This window comes from Xylona heveae (genome assembly GCF_001619985.1).
Source record: "Xylona heveae TC161 unplaced genomic scaffold L228scaffold_6, whole genome shotgun sequence".
NCBI classification, from domain to species: Eukaryota; Fungi; Ascomycota; class Xylonomycetes; order Xylonales; family Xylonaceae; genus Xylona; species Xylona heveae.
Genome location: NW_017264198.1, coordinates 26,454 through 49,252, shown reverse-complemented (window position 1 = coordinate 49,252; position 22,799 = coordinate 26,454). Strand labels below are relative to the sequence as shown.

At 49.0% G+C, this 22,799-nt stretch overlaps 9 protein-coding genes across 9 annotated transcripts; 4 read left to right on the top strand and 5 right to left on the bottom strand.

Moving 5' to 3' along the window:
- The first annotated feature begins 35 nt into the window (after positions 1 to 35).
- L228DRAFT_247572 (WD40 repeat-like protein) lies at positions 36 to 3,539 on the top strand. Its single transcript, XM_018332667.1, has 4 exons — positions 36 to 293; positions 335 to 476; positions 552 to 1,342; positions 1,403 to 3,539. The coding sequence occupies exons 1-4, from the start codon at positions 248 to 250 to the stop codon at positions 3,316 to 3,318; spliced, it is 2,895 nt and encodes a 964-aa protein (XP_018187517.1). The 5' UTR covers positions 36 to 247; the 3' UTR covers positions 3,319 to 3,539.
- Positions 3,470 to 6,664, bottom strand: L228DRAFT_247571 (hypothetical protein). The gene is made up of 3 exons (XM_018332666.1): positions 5,933 to 6,664; positions 5,769 to 5,855; positions 3,470 to 5,710 (listed from the first exon to the last, which is right to left on the bottom strand). The coding sequence occupies exons 1-3, from the start codon at positions 6,234 to 6,236 to the stop codon at positions 3,867 to 3,869; spliced, it is 2,235 nt and encodes a 744-aa protein (XP_018187516.1). The 5' UTR covers positions 6,237 to 6,664; the 3' UTR covers positions 3,470 to 3,866.
- A 574-nt stretch (positions 6,665 to 7,238) lies between these two features.
- On the top strand, positions 7,239 to 9,149 carry L228DRAFT_211580 (putative cell division cycle protein Cdc20; the record flags this gene model as incomplete). The annotated part of the gene is made up of 2 exons (XM_018329902.1): positions 7,239 to 8,964; positions 9,025 to 9,149. The coding sequence occupies 2 exons, from the start codon at positions 7,239 to 7,241 to the stop codon at positions 9,147 to 9,149; spliced, it is 1,851 nt and encodes a 616-aa protein (XP_018187515.1).
- A 1,668-nt stretch (positions 9,150 to 10,817) lies between these two features.
- On the top strand, positions 10,818 to 11,962 carry L228DRAFT_143814 (TFIIA-domain-containing protein). Its single transcript, XM_018329206.1, has one exon. The coding sequence runs from the start codon at positions 11,128 to 11,130 to the stop codon at positions 11,896 to 11,898; it is 771 nt and encodes a 256-aa protein (XP_018187514.1). The 5' UTR covers positions 10,818 to 11,127; the 3' UTR covers positions 11,899 to 11,962.
- Positions 11,963 to 12,550: 588 nt separating this feature from the next.
- On the bottom strand, positions 12,551 to 14,075 carry L228DRAFT_283160 (hypothetical protein). The gene is made up of 2 exons (XM_018336085.1): positions 13,786 to 14,075; positions 12,551 to 13,685 (listed from the first exon to the last, which is right to left on the bottom strand). The coding sequence occupies exons 1-2, from the start codon at positions 13,904 to 13,906 to the stop codon at positions 12,901 to 12,903; spliced, it is 906 nt and encodes a 301-aa protein (XP_018187513.1). The 5' UTR covers positions 13,907 to 14,075; the 3' UTR covers positions 12,551 to 12,900.
- A 1,010-nt stretch (positions 14,076 to 15,085) lies between these two features.
- Positions 15,086 to 15,397, top strand: L228DRAFT_238988 (hypothetical protein; the record flags this gene model as incomplete). The annotated part of the gene is made up of 1 exon (XM_018331100.1): positions 15,086 to 15,397. One exon carries the CDS (start codon positions 15,086 to 15,088, stop codon positions 15,395 to 15,397), a length of 312 nt encoding a protein of 103 aa, XP_018187512.1.
- A 911-nt stretch (positions 15,398 to 16,308) lies between these two features.
- Positions 16,309 to 17,016, bottom strand: L228DRAFT_238987 (Ctr-domain-containing protein; the record flags this gene model as incomplete). The annotated part of the gene is made up of 3 exons (XM_018331099.1): positions 16,309 to 16,745; positions 16,806 to 16,836; positions 16,888 to 17,016. The coding sequence occupies 3 exons, from the start codon at positions 17,014 to 17,016 to the stop codon at positions 16,309 to 16,311; spliced, it is 597 nt and encodes a 198-aa protein (XP_018187511.1).
- A 1,379-nt stretch (positions 17,017 to 18,395) lies between these two features.
- Positions 18,396 to 20,791, bottom strand: L228DRAFT_268463 (hypothetical protein; the record flags this gene model as incomplete). Its single annotated transcript, XM_018335139.1, has 5 exons — positions 18,396 to 19,783; positions 19,845 to 20,166; positions 20,234 to 20,329; positions 20,382 to 20,592; positions 20,670 to 20,791. 5 exons carry the CDS (start codon positions 20,789 to 20,791, stop codon positions 18,396 to 18,398), a joined length of 2,139 nt encoding a protein of 712 aa, XP_018187510.1.
- Positions 20,792 to 22,236: 1,445 nt separating this feature from the next.
- On the bottom strand, positions 22,237 to 22,692 carry L228DRAFT_143727 (hypothetical protein). The gene has a single exon (XM_018329205.1). It carries the CDS (start codon positions 22,564 to 22,566, stop codon positions 22,288 to 22,290), a length of 279 nt encoding a protein of 92 aa, XP_018187509.1. The 5' UTR covers positions 22,567 to 22,692; the 3' UTR covers positions 22,237 to 22,287.
- Between the last annotated feature and the right edge of the window lie 107 nt (positions 22,693 to 22,799).

The window sequence follows — 22,799 nt, the reverse complement described above, 5'->3', positions numbered from 1 at the left end:
GCACATTTTGGGATCCAACCACCAAAAACTCCAAACGAAAATAATAAAGATCCGCATATGCGCGATTCATCCTGGCTTCTTTTATGCGACAGACGTGACATATTGACCGGATAACCCTGCAACATGCCTAAGCTCGACGGCTTGAGGCCTGAGACGGCAATCCTTTCCCCAAAGAAGAGGAAAAGCAGCGTTCTCGATGCAAAAGACCCCGGCGTCTCGCCAACTCCCAAGTCAAAAAAATTGAAGAATGACGCTGAGCGATTGGAGAAGCTCTTTGCGACTCCACAGGCTAAGTCACGGGAATTGGTCAAGGTTTCCGATGCAGATGCCGCAGAGCAAAAAACTCCGGGAGGTACCGACGTTGCAAAAAGGCATCGCGGTAAACGCAGGTCGAAGAAATCTGCGACATGGAAAGTATCGGAGCCCGTGGGAGGAAAATTCCTGAACAACGAACCCGTTTTCAGCGCGGATGAGAAGTACGGATAATGCTCAAACCCCCCTTTTATGTGGCTGCAGCCTGGAACGTGTGTGACTGACATTAGCCTTCACAGGTATCTGTTCGTCGCGAATGAAACCGCCGTTCATATCTACTCAACCGCAACGTCCCTCCTTGTCCGGGCTCTCGTTATCGGCGGCACAACCGTGGTTACCGGGTATGCGCTTTCACCCACAAAGCCGAACACATTATATGTTTCTACCTTGTCCGGTCTCATCTATCATTGGGACTGGGTAGAGGGCGAGAAACTAGGACGATGGGAGATTGGCTCGGATATCTTCGGGCTGGCCGTAGCTCCCATGCCTTCCCAGCCTCATCAAGACATTGTCTACACTGTCGACAAAAAGCAAAAGTGGATGTTGACCGCTCACAAGCTCATGAGTGGAATCGAGGCATCAAAGACCGAACTTGCGACTCTCTACCGATCTACAAACCCCATCACCTCGTTGAGAATCGTGCAAGGGGGAAGAGTTATTGTTGCAACCTCGGGCGATCGACTTCTGGTAGGGTTCAGCGAAGCTTTCCAGTCACCATCTCTTCAAGAACTCTCCTACGTCTTCCGTGAGATTTCATCGTCTGAATGGATTACATGCATCGACATCCGGGAGTCGAGCGGTGAACGGCAATCCGGCGGCAAGAAGGCCAAGTCTCAGCAAGGAAACCGTGCGCCATCCGTCGACATTGTTGTTGGTGGCCTTCAAGGTGCCATCTTTGTCCACGAAGATTTATTAAATAAGATGATCCAAATGGAGCGCCCAAGTACGGGCAGGGAGACTTTCAAGATCACTCCTCGAAAGCTGCATTGGCACCGTGAAGCCGTCAATACTGTCAAATTCTCCCTCGATGGTATGTAACCTAATCACAATGTCTTTCACCATTTTCAAACCCATTAACCCCATGATCCAGGCAATTACATTATTTCCGGTGGTTCGGAAACTGTCTTGGTTCTTTGGCAAGTTGACACTGGCAAGCGCCAATTCCTGCCCCATCTGGCATCCGTCATTGAAACGCTAGTGGTCTCTCCATCCGGTACCTCGTATGCCGTCAGACTTGCCGATAACTCTGTCATGATTCTCTCTACGAGCGAGCTCAAGCCTACTGCCAACATTGCCGGTATCCAGGCAAGATCAATCACCGCACAACTCATTCCTCGCGGAAAAATCACCACGGTGGAGTCCCTCGAGGCAGCGGCCTCTTCGACTGAAACGGGCATGGAATTTCCCCGGATTCCTTCTTGCATTAGCCGCGTGAACCCGACTCAGGTCTTGGTCGCCGTGCCGGCTTCACAATCCAATGTTCAAGGCGCCAATGTGAATGCGCCGTATCTCCAGACATTTGATTTTACTGCTGCACAGCACGTTTCTCGCCAGGCCTTGGCCAGAACGAACACGACAAACCTCAACATCGGCCCTGACGCCAACAAGATTGGTGAACCAGACGTCAAGTTTGTCCAGGTCAGCTCCGACGGCCAATGGCTCGCCACGATCGACGAATGGGCGCCCCCGCGAAAAGACGTCGAGCATCTTGCCGTGGACGGACCAGATGCTTCTGAAGAGCAGACCCGTCGTCGAGAAGTTTTCCTCAAGTTCTGGAAATGGAATGTTGAGACCAAGGACTGGGAGCTAGTTACTCGAGTGGATGCACCTCACGAGTGCCCAGTCTCTGGCGTGTCTACAGGACGTGTTTATGGACTTCAGGCAGACCCATCATCGCCGGGTTTCGCTACCATTGGCGAAGACGGCGCAGTCCGTATCTGGAAGCCCAAGACACGACTTCGGAACGGCATCACCGTCCGCGGAAGTAACGCCGAAGGTTTGACCACCTGGGGCTGCGTGCACACTGTTGCCCTTGATCGATTCAGCCAAACCGACAGCGCGGATCCCGCGCAGGAAAATACTCCCATCCGACGCGCGTGCCTGGCCTACTCTGCCGACGGATCCACGCTGGCCGCATGCATTCAGGAGTCCGCCGAGACAGACTCTGGCGTCGTTCACTTCATCAACCCTGCGACCGGCGGCGTCCCATATATCAAATCCGGTCTCTACCAGGGCGTAATCTCCGCCATTGGGTTCGTTGGACGGTACCTCGTTACGGTGTCTGATCTGGTTCTTGTCTGGGACGTAGTCGAGGACCGGGCCTCTTTCAGTTTCGCGCCACCTATCAGCACATTTACCGAAACCCAGCGAGCATCGATGCTCCATCTCGCAATTGATACCTCCAGCGAGACCTTTGCAGTAGCCATCCCATCTGCCGACAGCACGAAGAGGTTACATCAATTGCAAAAGGCGCATTCCCAAGTCGCCATTTTCGATCCCGCCAATTCTTCTCCAATCTTCACGACCTCCATGCCTCGCATCGTAACCTCGTTACTTCCCACCATTGGTTCAAAGGGTTATCTCACCATTGATGCTAGCGCCCAAATCCGCGTCCTCACACCTCGCAGTATCCCTGCTGTGTCCATTTTCCGTCCCGATCCTGAGCGCAGAGAAACCTTGTCCGGATTGGAGAATATTTATGGAGACGCAGATAAGGAAGATGAAACAGTGGCCGCAACCACAAGCACTGCCATGGACAAACGCGCCAACGAGAGCGACGAGGAGGAGGATGATGACGAAGACGCTGGCCAGGACGACGCTCAATTTGCGGCAACGCATCATATCGAGGAGGATAATGATGACAATGATGAGGACGATGCTCCCGTGGTTCGTCAAGAGCAACTCACGCAGATATTTGACGTGGGTCCTTCATTCGCTCTGCCTCCTGTCAGCGAGCTCTTCCAGCAGGTTGTTAGTCTCTTTTCGCGAAAGCCTAGAAATGCATAGGGCATTGTGTGTACGGTCGAATTATATTTCCTTTTTTAGGCCTCGTCAAGTGGCATTCCGGGTGTATCTGATCTTACGTTGTTCTCTTTCCCCCCAACTTTTTTCATTTGATTTCTTTTCATCATTAGGGTTTTCATCTAGACGGGCCTTTTTTTCTCTCGGTTTTGAGGCATTTAAATTTTTATATTAGCTATGGGGCGATTTATATTGATTTGGCTAGAGAATAAAAAAGTTGAAGTCCTTTAATTCTCACGTCGATGCATTTTATAAAAAGGCATCCATCTCGTCTTGTTTATTTCTACAATGAAAACTAATATCTACAGAAAATGGTACGCCAGATGGCAAATGCTTCCTGCATAAACCCCCATTGTTATTCGCTGGTGGTATGCAGAGGTTAGGTTCAAAAGCAAGGAAAGCTAAGAAATCCTCCAGAAACATGCGCCAGTGAAAGCACCCTACGCCACAAAATCGAACTCATAAAGACGAATTTCCACTCCAAAGCAACGGCGCCAGGGAATGCTTCTCGATAACTTTTAGAGCAAACCAACCTAGTTCATCTCCATGCCTTCCTCTTGTTCGCCATCGCCATCTTCCATTTCCTCCCCAAGGAGTATTCCCGTGCCAGAATTCAGGCCCTCGTTGGGTTTTCTCCCATACCAACTTCCCGCAAATTTGAGCTCGCTGATGGCCTCCATCTCTTCGCCGGTGATGAGCTTACTGTCGTGATCCGATTCCTCGCACAACTCCAGAAGGCTCTGGCGACTTAGTCGCTTGAAAGCGGCAGTCCTAACAATTCGGCCCCAGTGAGCCAAGCAAAACCGAGCCGCCCTTTTTCGCAGCCATTCTTCATTTGCAGTCCCAGCGCGCTCCCAAATAATGGCAGCATGGTCAATGTCAAGTTCGCGGCTGAGGCGATTAATACACAGCAAACGTAGCCGTGGCATATCATAGATATTCGCCATGACCAACAAGCCAGCAACGTCCCCCAAGTCGGCACAAAATTCAGGATGAGGTGTGATGCTGTCCGTGTAAAGGTAATATAGAAAAGCCCTGACCACCGAATATGGCTCGGGAATGTGCATCTTTTTAGTATGAAATTCGGCCATCTGCGACGCGTAGAGACGGCTAAAATGTGGCCAACGAGCTTGAAGAATAAGTTTATGAACATGTATTGGCGGCGATGTTGGCTGATTAGTTGCTGCAAAGCTTTGCGTAGAATCGACTGCATCTGGGGCGGGCCCAAAAGCACCTTCTCCTGGGGGTGCATCTTGGGAATCTCTTTCTGCAGTTACCATGAAGTCAACTCCACTGCCAGTCTCAGGAGGCTTGTCAAACATCCCCACTAGGTCCGCACCAAGGCCCGTTAGATCAGAGCGTCCATTCCTATCGGATGCAGGCAGTTGACTACGGTCCGCATGTTGCTGGGAAGCCATGTGGTTGCCGAGCAGACCAAACTTCTTGAGGTCAATGGGAAGCACGTCGCTCAGAAACTCGTCCATCATAGATGGTGCGCCTCCAGGGGGAGGCTCAGTGGCACACCCAAGTAACCAAGCTTTTGTGCCATCTTCGTTCATTGCACAATACTGCCAGCGATATCCCTGACTGAAGATATCAGAACCCTCGGCCAGCGTCTGCCAACGTAGCGTGTCCAGCTCGAGAGCAGAAAGGCAACATTCAGAGGAGCGAATTGTCGAGGCAGGAGTGACAAAGTCCAGGAGCGCTCCAGAAGAGAAGACGTGAAAGTGACTTCCTGAGGCCTGAGGCGGCAAACTGGGTCCAGAAACAAATTTTAATGATGAGACGGTTCCTGGTGGTATCGCGGAATTATAAAGAGTAGGAGTCGATGCGGGTCTTGGTGTTGCACGAGAGTTCGCAAGGTATCCTCCTGTAGGCTGCTGGGCTTGGCTCGATCCATAACGGGAATTTTGCTCCGAGCGGCCTGTCAATGTCTGTTCTTCGACATTAGATGTAGATTGGGTTTCAAAAGCGGGACTGCCTTTCATGTCTAGCCACCAAATCTCGCCGTTACGTTCCATTTCCTCTCCCATTCCGCCAAATACCCAGAGCCGACCACCCCAGATCCATGTTGTGTGATCATAACGCCCGACAAATCGCCATGATTTCGACCATGTCCAAGTCTTGAGATCAAGATAGCAAATATCGTCAAGAAGGAGATTGGGGCCAGCAAGTCCTCCGACGACAAACAATTTGTCATCATATATTGTAGCGGCATGTCTGGCTCGGCCTCGAGGAGTAGGTCCTGAGATCTCCGGTAAAGTCCAATACAAGGTCTTGAGGTCAAGTATGACAACATCCGAGAGGAAGGTTCGATGTTCGTTTTCTCCACCAAACACAAGAAGCTTGTCTCCTTGCCAAAGAGTGGCGGTATGTCCTAAGATATGGAGTTAGCTCTAGGGAAGTGGGGAAAAGGAAAGGCGGTAGAAGCCTACCCATGCGGACACCAGGAATATCCCCATAGTTGTCCACCAGACTCCATTGCAGAGTGGTGAGATCGAGCTTCAAGACATGGTTGTACACTGCCAGAGATGGGGTTAGTGCTTCTGATCTATTTTTCAAAAGCAAGGTGAGTCCAAAGGGAATATCCCGCACAAACCTTCATCTGTCCACCGATCAAACCCTCCAAAAGCATAGATCTGATTGTCGCCGCAGTACGTGACAGATGCATTGACCAAACAAGCTGGTTTCTGACCAATTGTTCGAATCACGCGGGGCCTGTAGCCTTCACTACTTCCCCTTCGTGCCTTGACTGGGCTCGTTGACATGAGAAATGTATTGGTGGATGAGCCAGCCGATGACGGAGTTGCTGCTAGTGGATTGGAGGCGTTTGCTGGTGTGCTTGGTGCGAATCCGGTCCGAGAAAATGGAAATGAAAATGGTGTCGACGGAGTCTGCGCCATCCGAGCAGCCGTTCAAGTGATATACTCAGTGAGGAGGACGCAGTCCTCTCAATGGAGACAATTAGTGCATTGATTTCCCCACGAAGTCACGATAGAAGACAGAGTTTCGTGCTCTCCAAACGGAAGAGCAGAATGAGAAGGCCCAGAATGAATATAACAATGATTTCAGTATTTCTTATTGAGAGACAATAGTGAGAAGGTTCAGTAAGGCAAGATTGGTCGAGCCTGTAAAAGAAATTGAGTTGAATGACAGATTGATAAGTTGCAGGCAATGATGTGCATCGTCAGTATCGGCTCCGGCGAAGGCGATAAGTATGCCTGGAACAGTCTAGCGTGGAAAAATAAGATGAGTCGCGTCCGGGAGTCTCCGTCGCTCTTTCCCGCTTTTGGAACCCCTGTCGGTTCCCCAGTTTGGTCGCCGAAAAGGGAAGGAACTACCGTCATGTCACTCTGCCAACCTCGTTGACCCAGAAACAGCACGGGCCATCCAAAACACCATAAAGATGCCCTTTCCATCCATCTTCTGTCGAGTTTCTTTTTCTTCTTTACATACCAAAAAACCAAAAAACTCTCTCTGCTTTCTCTGCACTCTCGTGCAATTTGCACGCATCTCTCTTTTTCCTTCGCCTTGAAAAGTGTCTTACAATCCACTAGATCATTTGTTTCCGTCTTGGACTTCTTTGATCGACCCCCCGATTGTGGCAGCTTTCTCAACGAAGGATCGATTAATCAACGATCTCCGGATATCGCGACTATTTAAAATAATACCACGACGACAAACGACGACAAACTAATCCAAATCATCTCAGGATCCATTCGGTTGAGACTCTTGAGAGCTCGTTCGGTAACCGGAACATTTACAGCAACAACCTCTCGACAACTAGAGTTGGTTAATCGACAACGTTACTAACTTGAAAGACGAATCCTGTCTTTCTACTTACAGGTCAACGATCGAAACATTAGCTTGTCTATTCGATCTATATTCAGCACAAAAATCACATCATGGCAGCTGTTTCAGTTTCTACTCCCCTCAAGAGCCATCACGGCATTTTCTCTACTCGGACCGCTGGCGGCCGCATGCCCCTTACCCCATCTCCAAGAGCACGTACCACAGGCATTACCTCAAACTTGGCCAATGACTCTCCATTCACTCCTCCCAGACAATGCTCTGAGAACACCCGCGCTACCTCAGTCTATGGAGGCAACCTCACCTCCCACTTCGCTCGCTCTGTGTCGCGTCCTTCATACCAGAGCTCCCCCAAATCGAACATCGCCCGACCTGCCATCTCGCCGAGACGGCTCGAGCTGGGCGTTTCGGACTGGACATTGACTGGAACCGGGCCTACTGCAAAGCCAGTTGTTTCCAGGGAGCGTACCCGGAAAGAGGGTGTCTCCAGACAGCGGACCGGAAAGACTACGATTCGTGTTGCGCACAACGCCGCTGATCGTTTCATTCCAAACAGAACAGCAAGCGAAGCTGTGTCCAACGTCGGCGTCGCAAAGGTGGATATGGAAGAGCGTCGCTCCAAGACGAGCAGTGCTGACGGTTCTACTATCCTCGCAAACTCGGCAAGTGCATTCAGCATTGGCGGCCGAGTTTCAGAGGATGATGCTACCAGCGCTCTGGAGAACTTGAATTTGGATGACGATGAGGAGCGTCCCAGCACCTATAGCCGCCCAGGCCCTGATGCGCTTGCCTACGAATCATCTCTTGCCTCTGCATGTGGCGTCTCTCTTAACACTCGAATCCTTGCATTCAAGCCTGCTCCCCCGGAAAGCTCGAAGCCCATTGACTTGCGTTCTCAATACAATCGTCCTCTCAAGCCAGCTGGCTCTTCGGCCCAGTTCCGCCGACGCGTCATGACTGCACCGGAACGTGTTCTCGATGCGCCCGGTCTGGTTGACGACTACTACCTGAATCTCCTCGACTGGAGCTCCGGCAACCAAGTCGCGATTGGACTTGAGCGTAACGTATACGTGTGGTCTGCTGAGACCGGCTCAGTCAACTCTCTTCTTGAGACGAGCCCTGACACCTACGTCAGCAGTGTGAGATGGAGCGGTGACGGTGCCTACGTCAGCGTTGGTCTCGGAACTGGAGAGGTTCAGATTTGGGATGTGGAAGAAGGCACTAAGCTTCGAAGCATGTATGGACATGATTCACGTGTCGGCGTCATGGGCTGGTCCAAGCACCTCCTCTCGACGGGTTCCCGCAGCGGCCTTGTCTTCAACCACGATGTTCGCATCGCCGAGCACAAGGTTGCCGAACTCGTATCCCACACTTCTGAAGTGTGCGGCTTGGAGTGGAGACCCGACGGCGCACAGCTTGCCACTGGCGGAAATGACAATCTCGTCTCTATCTGGGATGCCCGCTCTCTTGCTGCTCCCAAGTTCACTAAGACCAACCACCGCGCCGCCGTCAAGGCTCTCAGCTGGTGCCCGTGGCAGCACAACCTCCTTGCTACTGGCGGTGGCTCGTTTGATCGCCACATTCACTTTTGGAACACCACCACTGGCGCACGCACCAACAGCATTGATACTGGCTCTCAAGTTACCAGCCTTCGCTGGAGCCCCCACTACCGCGAGATTGTTAGCTCCAGCGGCTTTCCCGACAACTCGCTCAGCATCTGGAGCTACCCTTCTTTGGTACGCAACATTGAGATTCCGGCTCACGAGACTCGTGTCTTGCACAGCTGTCTGAGCCCGGATGGTCAGATGCTTGCTACGGCTGGTAAGTTATACTTTTCCAACATGGTCGTTTGGCTCTTCCCAAGCTAACTGATTTTCCCAGCGGCCGACGAGAGCTTGAAATTCTGGAAGTTGTTCGAGAAGAAGCCTGCTTCCACCTCTGCTGCTCGTGAGTCCAATCTTGGACGGAAAGGAGCCGACATGGTTAAGCAGATGACGATTCGGTAATCAACATGATCTCCTCGTTGATTTGATTCGTCTTCTGTTCTTGCTTGGTCGGCGCAGTCGGGATTGGTTCAATGATACCCAGGGGCCATAAGAGGCATTGATGGTTTTCGGTGTAGGCTATTACTGTGTTATGATTGTGTTATGCTGTAACGAACTTTTAGCTTTTCCTTTTCTTTTTTTTTTTTTTCCTTTTAATTTCCATTCTCTTAATTCATTCACTGGTCAAAGCTTGTGAAGGTGAGGATGAGCGAAAGCATTTTATAATTAGCATTGTACATATCGAAGCTTCGGACAATTCTCAGCCTCTGTGTATTAGGCTTTAATATTGCATTTCACAGACACGACTCTGAATAGATTACTTGTTCTCAAAGGGAAGAAGTTGAATATTGTATTAGGTCGTCTCCAGCTCTAGCTAAGACATTCTAATTGAGCGAAAGATATACTTGTTGGCTTGGGGGGAGGATTGGAGTGAAGGAGGTTGGCTGAGTCAGGCGAGAGGCTTAAGCGAATGACGGAGCTGACACCTCTTGGGTGAGGCAGCATTTCACCGTTACAACCCACCTTTACCCCAGGGCGACCGGCGATCAGTGTAGCACAAGAACGTGGGTGATTAGAGGCTTGATTTCAACTCATCATTTATCAAGATCTAAGTGACTTCTTAGTCAAAAGACCTCAATCTACGTGGATTTCTACATTGCATCAATCGAGATAGGTGCGAAAGAATACCCCAGTGGAGAGCAAGTGACAGTGGATCTGCTACACGCGAAACCACGTATTGGTCCTCTCAATCGATCGCGCACGAGACTCACCATCGCACCTGTCATCCGGGAAACACGTCATTATCAACCATCATCAACCATCGCCCCTAATCATAGCCAAATTTCAGACGAAAAGATGTCGAACCAGCTAGTGGTTGGTTATCCTCCGTCTTCCTCATTCCGAGAGTGGGCAGTCGAGGCATGCTGGCGAATGACGAATGTCACTGACTTCGCGGCCATCCTAGGGAACGGTTTATAGTCGCATCATCCAGGATGTCATAGAGGCCTCGCAGGTCGACTTTGAAGAGGGTGGTGTCGACCAGCAGACGCTCGAAGACTTGAGAGAGGTGAGTCTGTGGTCATGATCAGTTGCGCCCTTGCCACTTCAAGCTCCATTTGACTCCCAAGTTCATGGAAGGCGATCGTTCTGGCCTCCTCTTTTTCTTATTTTCCGTTTGAATTTTTCTTTCTTGTTTTCTTTGCGGCATTCATTTTCCCGCGTCTTGAGCTTTCAAAAAAAAAGTACGCCGACCTGATGGAGCTGCCTTCAAAACATCTTGGGATTGACCAAATCCGTGGTTCGCCTGAGAGCACTCGGGAGAGCGGGGGCCTGGCCTGCTTTTGGGGCGACAGAGTGGTGGGCTCTTTGAGTGTCTTTTTATACCAGCTTTGCTGCTTTCAATTGGCTCGCTCTGCCTCGCCGCTTTGGGTAGCTCCCTAATCATCGGACTGTCATTTCCGATTGGACCACATTTCCTCGCACTTTCCTTTTTCGGCGCAAACAGCCGCAACTCCAGCTAATCACGTGATATGCTCTGGATTTTTGTCAGCTATTATTGTTTTTGTTTCGTTCACAGGAATTCTTCACAAAATCAAAATTGACACGAAACGCTAATATTTCTCATTGCTTTTTATAACAGGTCTGGCAGCGGAAGCTTTCCTCCCTAAATGTTGCTGCTTTTCCATGGGATCCGGCACCGGTAGCACCCCCACTTGCCAACACACCTACCGTACCATCGAATGCTTCCAGAACACCCATCACGCAACCGGGGGTTGTCACTCCTACGCAGGCTCCTACCACTCTTCCACCCAGTGGAGCGGAACCGACTATTAAAACCGAGCCGGGGTTGGAATCCGGTGCTCCAGTTCTGCCTCAGGCCAATGGGATAACTGCTGCCGGGATCAATGCCCAGGCCGCCCAGCAAAGGGCGGCAACCTTGATGCAGCAGCAGTTCGGTGACCAAGCTAGCCGTCAGATTGGTGCTCTGCAGTCCGGGATAGCTCTGCCTGGTCAGCAACGCTCTCAAGGGCTGCAGCTTCCCGGTCAGCCAATGCCGACTCATGTGCCACAACAATATCAAACGCCGCAGCCTCAGCAACCTCAGCAACAGCAGAGAAATGGCTTGGGTGGTGCGCAGACAGATGGGGCTGATGATGCCATGGAAGAGTGGAACGCCATTGTTATGCGGAGAAATGCGCTTGGTCAGCATGAACAGCTGGGCACAGTGGCAATCGATCGAATGATTCGACGTCAAATTGAGGATATGGGTCAACGGATGGAAGGTGGCGGTCTGATGCTTCCTCTGAGCGAACGAGTATCAACGATTAGCAGACGAAAGCGTGGCACCAAAAAATCAGCAACAAGCAGATCCCGGAGCGGACTGCGTGCCAGATCTGCTCAGTTTCAGAGCTCCGATCCCCGTGAACTTTTACCGGCGGTCTCCGAGCTTTCAATAGATGCAAATGAGCCAAAAATTCCGCAGCTTGACGGAGGTGATGATTCCGACGATGGTATCAAGGGCGAGGATTTCGATGAGGACGCAATCAATTCCGAACTGGATGACTCGGATGATAATATTGCAGAAGAAGACGACGAGGACGAATCTATCGGGCAGATTATGCTTTGCACTTATGACAAGGTCCAACGGGTGAAGAATAAGTGGAAGTGCACCTTGAAAGACGGTGTTTTGACCACGGGGAACAGAGAGTAAGTGCCGTTCAGTATCACCTGGGATCAACTCTAATGCTTTTTAGATATGTCTTCCACAAGGCGCAAGGTGAATTCGAATGGTAGGCAGTTTCAGGAGATGTAATCCAATACTATCTCCCTCGCTTTCTTTTCAATATGGCATTGCGGTACAGCCATGATGGCACCAGAGACAGTGAACTTCTTCCTCTTCCTCTTCCTCTTCTTCTTCTTTATTTCCACACCTGCTTTCTCTATGGTGTGTACTTTTTTTCCTCAGACTTTTGTTGTCTTCATCGGATAAGTCTACCATTGAACACCTTTGAGATTAGAGAAAACACAATGTTTTTCTTCCAAGATGCACTCGATCGACTATTTGACATGCTCCCTTGGGTTAATTTCAAGATTTGGTGGCTTCTTTACGGCCACTTCCTTTAATCATTTGGCACTGATTCTTCTTTTCCTTTTAAATTTCCCACTACGATTTGCTTTTCCTTGGGCGTTTCATTGATTTTACTACTAAAGAGAAATTGGCCAGACTACCATGTGCGTTCTACTGGAAATCTCAAAATCCCCGCGCCCGTTTATCCTAGTGGCACTTAGAAATGACCAGTAACACAAGCCATAGTATCAGAAGATTAAGAAATATATAAGAAAAATAATTTGATGATAAATGTGTTCCATTTGTACTGGAAATGCTCTTCAGCGATGATTACACTCAGACAATAATTAAAAACGATTGATCTCCACTTGGACTATTGTTTTCCATACATGAAAAAAAAAAAGATCAAAAGGGGACGCTTTCCCTTCAAAGTCTGGCCACTTGCATGATATACAATGAATCTTCTTGCCTTATGGTATTTCTTGGTTGTAAATGTACTGCATCCGCTTAAAAAGATCACTCTTTGCTGTCTGGTGTAAATAGATGAAGTACAAAGACAAAATGCTACCGCTGCATACAATGCACTGTTATTTCCCCCCTCTTTTGGAGGCTTTCCGTCAGCGCAAAAAAAGGGCAAGATCGTAATTAGACATCTCGACTCTCCCTCATAGCCACACTCCGCTGGTGACCCGTCTCCCCGTCATCCTCTTCTTCAATCTCGACTAGCTTTCTCTTGCCAGGATTGCTCTTCTGCGCGGATGCTTCATCACCATCGTCATCGTCCTCCTCGTCCTCCCCGCCATTCCACTCTGCAATTTCCCACTCCACGCGCACATTGCCATCTTGAGACTGCGATTGCCCGGCCGACCTTCTACTCAATCTGCCCAGCTTGCTTCCATCAATCAGTGATTCGAACCACGGGAGGTGATCGAAAAAGCCATCATCGGTGCCAAACACGCGAGACAGCTGCTGTCCCAAAGCCCCTTCCTTCTCCTCCTCGGCGTCTTCCTCTTCCGTTTCCACCTCCGCCTCATCCTCCAGTGTCTGTCGCTGCCGCGTGAGCTGCGAGTCGTTTTTGCTCTCGTCCGACTCCCGGCGCGCCTCAATCTGCTCCTTCTCTGTGAGCGCGTCGTCAACCGCCTCGGGCGGAAGCAAGCCCAGTTCTTCGAGCTCAAGTAGGTCTTCGCCCAGTAGGGAGCCCAAGGTCAGCGAAATAAAATCGGCTTCTGAGTGCGGCGACTCGGTCCAGTAGCTCAACGGTGTTCCGCAGTAGCCGCAAAACTGCCGTTTCGTCGATGGCGACGCGGCCGGTGTGAAGACGCGACGAATCGTCGCGTGGGATTCGTCATTGAAAAAGGCATACGTGCTGCTGCGGTACCAATCCAGAGGCACACGCAGCCATGCGCTGAGAGGCGTAGCTAGATGCCGCCCTGAGGTTTCGCCCCAAACGTTAGCACAGGTTCTTGCTGAACATCTGCATTATTGCGCAGAACGAAGCTCCCTTGAATAAACCGGGTAATTGGAACTTACGGCTGCCACTTCCTCGATCGAAGAAAACTTGAGCTCGTTCAGTCGAGTCTTCGGGTACTTCGACTATGTATTGGTTTCTTCCGCAGGAACAGCTGCCGCGCAGAGGCCTCTCCCTGCTCATGATGTGCTTTGGGAAAAGGCGATTTGATTTCGTTGGATTGAATTGATCTGATCCAATAGTAACGCAAGATTTAAAAGTCTCCGGTGTGAGACTTAAGCAGAGAATACGAGGTGTGTTGTGGTTGGAGCAGAGTGACCGTAAGATTTTACAGCGGAAGAAGAGACGCAATTCATCGCGGAAGTCGGAATGTTTTGATTGGGTGATGCATAACGTCACTGTCCCCGTTATGGCGAAACCACTGACGCAGAACTTCTATATTCTGATCCCGTCAAGGATGTATGTCCTCATTGCATTGTTATACTCCTACAATTGAATCTTTTTGTTCGCAACTGCTTGGCGTTTACCAATGAAGAATTTTTCTCTTCAAATTCTCTCCGCCCCAGAGTCCCGGAGCGCCTTCAATAGTCAACCTAGGTAGGTAAGTAGTCATAACTAGAACAAATTAGTAAATTAAATTTTATTTGAGAAGTGCTCAACCGGATTTAGATGCAGAGGAGACTCTCCTACAAAACATTTTGCATTGAATTTGTTTGTCCTTTGTTACATAGCGGTATCTCAAGCATTAACACGGCAGGATTCACAAGGTTCTAATAGGCGGCGTCACTGCAGAGTGGTGTCTCCCTAGAGATGGTATATATAATTTGATAATCCATGGATTCACGAGAAAGAAATAAATACAAGTACTAGTAGACAGAACTCTCAGGCAGTTCAAAGTCGTGCCTTCCCCATAAAGGGATTCCCGGTTACCAAGATGGCCCCGAGAATACTCCTTCAGGTTGCAAATTTCAGCTCCAAGAAAGCACCAACTAAACAACGCTCCCGATTCCACGCGTTCGATTAACCGTAAAGTATTGAAAATTACTCGAATGTCTCGCTAGCCCGAGGGGCCCCTTGAGCAGGAAGAGACACCAGGAAAGAGTCCGGTCAACAAACAAGATGAAACAGAACAGAGGCATAACTCCGAGACTTGCTACGTTCCTCAAAAATTCAAAGGCGAGCTGCCAAAGCTAGTGAGAGGCAGAATAAAACGGCAAGAACGCGCTGCTTTAGAACATGAGCTGCGTATCGACGAGGATATGCTCCACTCATAATGGGACGAGGCACATGGGGCAGAGGGTCTTTGTGCAACTATGTGCCAACCCATCTTCCAAATGATGGAAGAAAGAATTTTGGCACAATATGGAGACTATCTACCGATCGGATGCCGACGTACGCAACCTTTTCCGCCTCTATAGCAACTTTTCGTGGCTAGATGTCCAGAAAAGACTCGATGACGAGAGGGAGGAATCCGATAACACGAGGACTCCTTGGACCAAGGCCCTTGTTACTGCCGCAGCCAAGCTATACATTCCTCGAAAACAATTTCTTTACGAGATAATGCAATATGCAACCCGAAACAATCGAATCCACAATGAAATCGAAAAGTTGGTAGACGAGTGTGATTGGAGTGACGAGGGAACACAGCTCTATTTTGGCATGGCGGGACTTTGAAAAATCCTTGGAACACAACACCATGCTGAGCATGAGCTCATGTATACCTGTATCCAAAATCTTCAGCAAAGGTTTTTCGAAGGTATATGGGAAGAGGACGGGGATCTCACTAACCGAGGATAGTTTTTGCTCTGACACCAGAGGCCCAAGAACGGACGGGAAAGCGAATGGTGCGAAAGATTCAAGTAGAGGAGAGAAGAAAGTTAAATCTCCCAATTATAGGCAGCCCATAATATTAATTTCAGGTATCTGTGTTATTGATTCCTTCTTCGTTGTTCAAGGATTGAGGAAGAGAAGTGCTACGCTCGACCGTTGAATCATTGAAATAAACTTGCTTTTTGTTTAGACGAGGTGGACGACACATGATTTAGAGTCAATCGTTTGAAGATTCAAACGCATATATTGAGTGGAGGAAAGGAAACAAATCATGTTGAATATATACAGTATCGTACCGATAACAAATATTGACATAGCTTAGTAGCATGAAGTATTATTCGCTCTTCCAGTCTTATCCATGTTTCATTATATCATGGGACAGAGCACAGCGGTGACTCTTCCTATAGTAGAGGAAATATCAAAGGACGATATTCTAGCATCATTGAGATTCGTAATATTTTCAAACATCAGCCAATAAAACAGAGGCTGATAGTTCATCCTTTCCTGTCCATGTATAAGAATTAGGAGAAAGCTGAGTGTATGTCGCATCGAATGAGAATGTGCCACGGTGACACAAGGAAAGCACATCGACCGAAAGGATCTCCCAGCCTCTGCGGCGCTGGGAGTCATGCATCGTTGAACAGCCGAGGATTTCACGTCTCAGCCACAGCAAACAGTCGTCGCGCATGCATCACTAATTGCCCCACGTCAGGTCTCCATCAACTAACATACAAGGCCCGAGCAGAATGATCAACTTACTTGCTTTTATTCTCCTCTGGACGCTCGTAGCCAAACGTAAAAAATCCGAGGAAAGCGCCAATGAAGATGCAAATAATAATGTATCCGTTGTAATACATTGCAAGAAGCATGACAAAGTATGCCACAGCAAAGGTTACCATGTGCAAGAAAGAGCGAATAAGGTGCTGCAATATGGTAGGCCCTCGTCGTCTCATGGGAAGGGTGTTCATTGATCGGGAAGAATGGTCGCAGGATTTGTTTGGTGCATTTTGAGCAGGTGATGCAGGAGGACTGCCAGCTAAGTGCGAGAAAGTGGGACGCCCGGACAGATACTTGTCATATTCACGGCTCGCGCGTCGAAGAAGCTCTAGGCACATGACAAGGAGAACTACTCCTATACAGGAGCCTGCAAACATTCCATGGCTGGTAATATGCCAAGACCGGGCAAGGAAGCCTATATGAATTTAGTAAGAGAACTACTGTCCCCACAATTGAATAAACGGTCAAGCCGTACAGCTGTCGATAGTATACCAATTCCAAAGCATCTAAACAGCTGTTAGGATATCGAAGATATTGACAACGGTGAGGAAACGAACCGATATTTTGCATTTTCCACCACCCATACTCATCTTCATCCCGGTTGAGGTCGCCGTGGCCGCAGTTGAAGTTGCTGTGCCCATCATACTCATGGCGGACGAAGTTGTGCTTGAGGCCATGTCCATCATATTTGCAGTTGTATGCTGGTTTCAAAAATGGTCTGGTTGTGGTCTGCCGTTTGCGTTTGTTCCAAGACTGAGAAACCGCGTGATATGGTCAGGAACCGGTGGGTTTTAATGGACAATTGATTTAATTCTGATACAATTTTCATCCCAGCAGGGCAGAAACTACAGGATGATTCATAGACTTTATACTTGAGTGCTGCCATTCAAAGCGTTGCCCGCATTCCAAAGATGCCGGATGAGCAAGATAATTGTCTCCAAAATTTTCCGTACTTGTGCAACACGAAGGCTTGGCCATTGTCCAAAACCCAGCTGCTGACCCACACATGGCGTAAATGTCCACATTCACTTCCCGCGTCTGATCAGTGCGTGGAGCAGAAGAATGCAAGCACATCTTGGTATGTTTATAGAGACTTGGTGGTCCTCGATATAAGATGTTGCATCGGCATTGGTTATCGCCGACGCCCAAGCGCCAATCAAGCACCGAGCACCACGTGCAAGGTCGGCAGGACTCCACCTTAATATGCTCAAATGTGCTCATTCTCTTCAAGGATCTTTGTAGGATCAGCTGCTTTGACACATTTGATCCAGTAGCACAACAAGAAAATTTCTACCTTGTTGTCCCTCGCATATATCGGTACACAAAAGCTAGGATATCTCGCACAAAATATTTCTTGGTGATTCTGGTAAGAAAGCTAGAAATGGTTAAGCGGCTTCAGGTAGTCAGCCGAGTCAGACGTAGCGACAAAGCGACAGAGCGACAGGTCAAAGCAACGTTCGCTTATGCCTTGGGTGGCTTTCGAACCCTCCCTTAGCGATAATTAACCGGAATAGAAGCAGTTTTAGTCGAAGCACCGAGAAGAGCTCTTGAACACTCATTGTTTTATCAATCCCTGGTCAATACCCTTCATTTCTTCTTTTGGGGCATCACCACTGGCAGCTTTGAGATGACGGAACGGTTTGACGCGATTGATTTAAAAGAAAGCCCAAAAATTGTATAATGCATTGTTGAAAGGAAAGATAAAAGTATCAGTATCTTGGTCCCAAAAATAAATAACCTCCGATGCTTATGGTATCACCAGCTGACAAGCAAAATATTTCAAAAGAATTTAGCTTTGGATAAAAAGGGTGAGGCAGAAATGACCGAATGCACTGTTAAGATTGTGGGCATCGTGATGCATAAATGGACGAGAAAAGACATGGAAGGACAAAATGTGGAGATTTGAAAGCCGTTCATAGCTGTTGCATTCCTTGAAGGATCCTGCTCCAGGAAATGCGTCTTGGGCGAGTCTTGGTGGAGAATCGTTAATCGGGTCCACCATTTGCAAAGCCCCGTTTATTATACCAACAAATATGGCGGTTCGATGAAAATTGAATTGTTTCGCTCAGGTTTGAAAGGAGACACCTCGACGAGTTTCAGCTTCATCGACGTGGAAACCAAAGACAAGCCGGAAAAGATCATTCAACCACGCGTACTGGCCGCTACGGCCCATCCACGCAACAGCTCGGGCAACGTCAGCGGCCATTACACGTGCTGAGGGAAGCGGTACCGACGCTCCTCGAAAAGCGGGGTCGGTCAGAACCAACTTTTTGTAACTATCGAGTAGCTGAGTCTCCCATGCATTGCTGCCAAAAGAGTTGGAGGGAAGGGACTTGACAAATGCCGAGAGCGATTGAGGTTGCGAGCCGCTACGCTGAAAGCCTGCGTTTTGTGCTGCTTTGAGAATGAGGAGTTTTAGCCGCATAAGATTAGGATCTTCGGGTTGCGCAGCTGTCGCCGTCGCTGTAGAAGAAGTCGATTGTCCAGAGAGTGTTGATGCATTGGAAGACCAATGATTGCGCCGACCAATGCTTCCGGAACTCACGCTATCTGGGCCAAGGACAAGAATATTCGGAACGGGAGCTTCATCGGGCGATAAATTTGTGTCCTCAAAAATTGTTGTAGGAGTTTCCGGGTTCATAAAAGGTATGGTTGACTCATTAATCGAGGATAGCTCTGGTTCCCTCTCTTTGACTTGATTGTAAACTTGGGTAAACGTTGTTTGACTTGGCCTGGGAGTTCCTCTTTCGGGGCGAACTTGTGTCCATCCTTCACGAAAGATGTCACACAACTCCCAACAAGCTTGTACGGCAGAACCAAGGAGTTCTTCATCCGCTTCTTTTCCTTCGCGCTTATTCTGACGGATACTGAACAGCATCTCCGCCAGTGACCAACACGCTCGTAAGAGAGAATCTGTCTCCTCTGCCAGCTGAGTTCTCTGTTTCATGAGTCGATGGCAGAGTGTTATGTAGAAATCAAGAGTGCGCTCACGGAAAGCTTCTGGCAGATTCCGGTCATGAGTATTGTAGAGATGATTGTTTAGCTCGAAGCTGACCCGAAGGACCGAGTCGGCAACATCGTCATCACGCTGCCGTACTTCAAATAGCGCTTGACAAAATTCTCGACACAAGTCTAACGTTGGCCGGACTTGGCTGCTGTAGTCCTCGTCTCGAGTTTCGTAAAGTTTTTGGCAGAGCTGCCAACAGCACTTCCAAGCTTGTTCTTGTACAACACCTTTAACCTCCCAATTAAAGAGGCGCTGGCGGTGGATTGAACTTAGCCCAGCCAAAGTATTGCACAACGTCCAGCATTCTCCTAGAGCGGTCTTCAAGGCGGCAACTTCGTCCTCGGCCTCATGAAAAGGGGGAAGCATCCGATGCTGGACTGTGTCATCTTCGTCCTCTGTGAGTTCCTCTTCCGGGCCATGATCTCCATCCTGTGCTTCTGGGATATCTGTACAAGCGTGAGCTACAACACGTACTAAGTAATCTTGGCAGACTGGTATTACACCGACCTTCTAAACTCAATGACCGTTGGCGCCAAGGCTTCTCTTGCTCCAATTCTTCGGCTTCTTGCCTTGTTTGCGCCCTTGGTGTGGCACGATCAGAGGAAAAGTGAACAGGCGCAATGGCGGTTGATATTGGCGGCGGCGAAAGAGGACTAGCGGCGCGTTTCTTGAACACGCGTGAGCTGCCATTGTCCACTGGCTGTTTTGTATCAATAGGACGGACCTGTTCACCGTTCTTCTGATCCATGGGGGATTTTACGGTGATATCCGATCGTTGAGATGGCGAAGGCGTTGAACGAGACGGTCGTGGGGGAGACTTTTTCTCAATCTTTATATGTACGAGCGTCTTTTCAGCATCTGTCGCAGAAATTACATAAAGTCCACGGTTTACTTACGAATTGGCCAAAACCTGGCGGCGCATGTATGACGGATTGCGGCGGTTCATCCGAGTCCGATCTTGGTCGACCTGTTACGGCATCGTCTGTTTTAATCTACGCATGATTAGTCTCCAGATAGGTCAGGTGTAATTGCTATCGGGCATACCGTGAGGCCAGCTTGCGGCGCTTCGGTGGTTGGGGGCTCTTTTGCTTCTGGCAAAGGCGGCTCAGGTTGCTCCGCCTCCACAACCAAGTCGTCAATTTCAGTAACCTCGGTGCCATTTGACGTGCTGGGCGATGGCCCGGCAAGATCACTAGAGTCCGATACCCTTTTGGAAGAGGCATTTGGGTTCAGCGAACTACCTTGATGATTTGACCTGCGTCTCGTCACACTTGATCAGTCGCAATTCGAGCCTGTGACGATTGCATATATAATGTTCATGGCGAAGCTTACATGTTGGAGAACCGCGGCGATCTTGCCGGGGCAGGTGAGCTTGGAGAGTCTGTGTATGGAGAGAATGCCGACGTGAGCGTATTAGGCGAAGGCATTATCGGCGGATTCATGGCCATGGCCATTGTGGAGAAATAGTGTCGTGGTCGAGGTCGTTGTGATTATTGTGGCTCGGGGACCAGCTCCGAGCCGCGAATGCGACCTTGACAGGTCGACCAGGAGAATGATTTACTGTCCGCCAGATCTGCTCGGTCCTCGAGGGAAGAAGAAGAGAGCCTGCTCTTCAACAGCTGACCAGCCGACACCGTCCTTGCCCGGTGGTAGACGCGACACGTTGTTACTACCGAACGAGCCCGAAAGTGGGCGATCGACGAGCGAGGGAGTGACGGAGAGGATTGGGTGCCTGAACGAGGAGACGAGACAGCGCTGAAAGAGGAATGCTTCTTTTGGCACAGCACGGCACGGCCTGGTAGAGCGACTGGGGTAGGTTGATGGTTGAAGGGGCGCGAGGCAAAGAAAGGGACCCCAGATGACGAGCGTCTGGCACAGCAGAATGACCAGCCGATTGGCCTTGTCTGGGGGTATCTAGAGCGGGTGTGGATGGGTTTCAATGAATTATTTTATGAGAAATGGAGTACCTCATGCTGGTAAAGATCAAAGAAGAATTTCAAGACAAAAAAGGATAAGGGTAATAGCCAGAGAATGTAAATTGACTCTAAATACAAAAAAGGTTGCCCGGCATCTGATAGTTTTTGGTTCAGCAATTGAGGCCAGGCGAAGGGTTCATATCTCGCGCTCAAAGAGCAATGGAGCGGCGGGACGAAGGGGTCAGTCGATCATAGTGAACCGAGCCATGGTTCATGGCGCTGGCGACCTCGTCCCGTCAAACTAACGACAACAGTCTCTCATGCCAAAGTTAAGGTATCTTAGCCGGAACTAAAAGACTCGGAGTTTTGGACGCTTTTTTTGTCGGTGCGGCTTGAATAGAAAAGCCAGGTCCAGTACGGAGTACGAGCTACCTACCTAAGGTAGGCCCAACACAACCGATAGACCCCTCCCGAAACCTCTTTTATTACTGAGAGCTGTTTCCCTGACTTACCAAGAGATATGCATTATCGTTGACATGAAGCGTATTTTGAGAGTCGTCAACAATTGGCGCTTGTCCTACTATCCTTCAATTCATCCGCTTCAGTCTGTTACCTCCCAGTTTACAATAGCTTGACTTGGGCAAGATAATTCACCAACTTAGTCGTTGGAGCGGGAGGGGTGAAATTGGTTGATGCATGAAGGGGGCTGAAAGGCTCGACAAAGCGCCGACCGAGCGCGAATTCCATTGGTCCCTTTGCGCGTCCACGGCTCGGTCGGACGAATCACATCCAGGAAAAAAGCAACTTATGCAGCTTCATCCTCAATCACCCCAAGCATTTAGACGCCGAGGATACAACGTGACCATATCTGCGATCCGTCTTTATTGTGATCGATTCGATAGAACCATTACTACCAAGCTCAAGTAAGACTACTCAGACTATCGGCTTATGCGTTCAAGATAATTACTGCCCGTTGCACATTATGGAGAAAGGGTTCTGTCATGGCGGTACTTACATCAGATAACTTGGTTAAGCTAAAGCATCACAGCAAAGAATGGTGACCTCATCTGTCTTGTGGAGGTTGGTTTAACTTGGTGTGAATATCTTTGTTGACTCTTCCCCATGGGCCCATTGAATGTGATGGAAAGGGTGCGAAGGTACTTGCAAGCGAATAATAATAGGTAAGGTACCTGAGGTATGTACAGAGTTGAGGCAAGTGTAATGCAGCAACTACTACAAAGGTGCGGCCAAGGAAACGACAAGAGAACCGGCTTGATTAGACACAAGGTCATCCACTTAATGAAATGTGCCATTGATTAGCTATTGGGAGTATTTGTTGTAGAATACTTGTCATAGGATATCATCATTCTAAGCGAGAAATAATATCATATCAAAACGTTTGCTAGAGTAGAAGTATAAAAAATAAACGGAAAGGGAAAATCAAAAAAAAAAAAGAAATTCTTCTAGCGGAGAATCACGCGTTATTCTTGAAAGACAAGCACTGATCCGGGAAAAAATAAATAGATCCTATTTTCGGAGCAAGTAC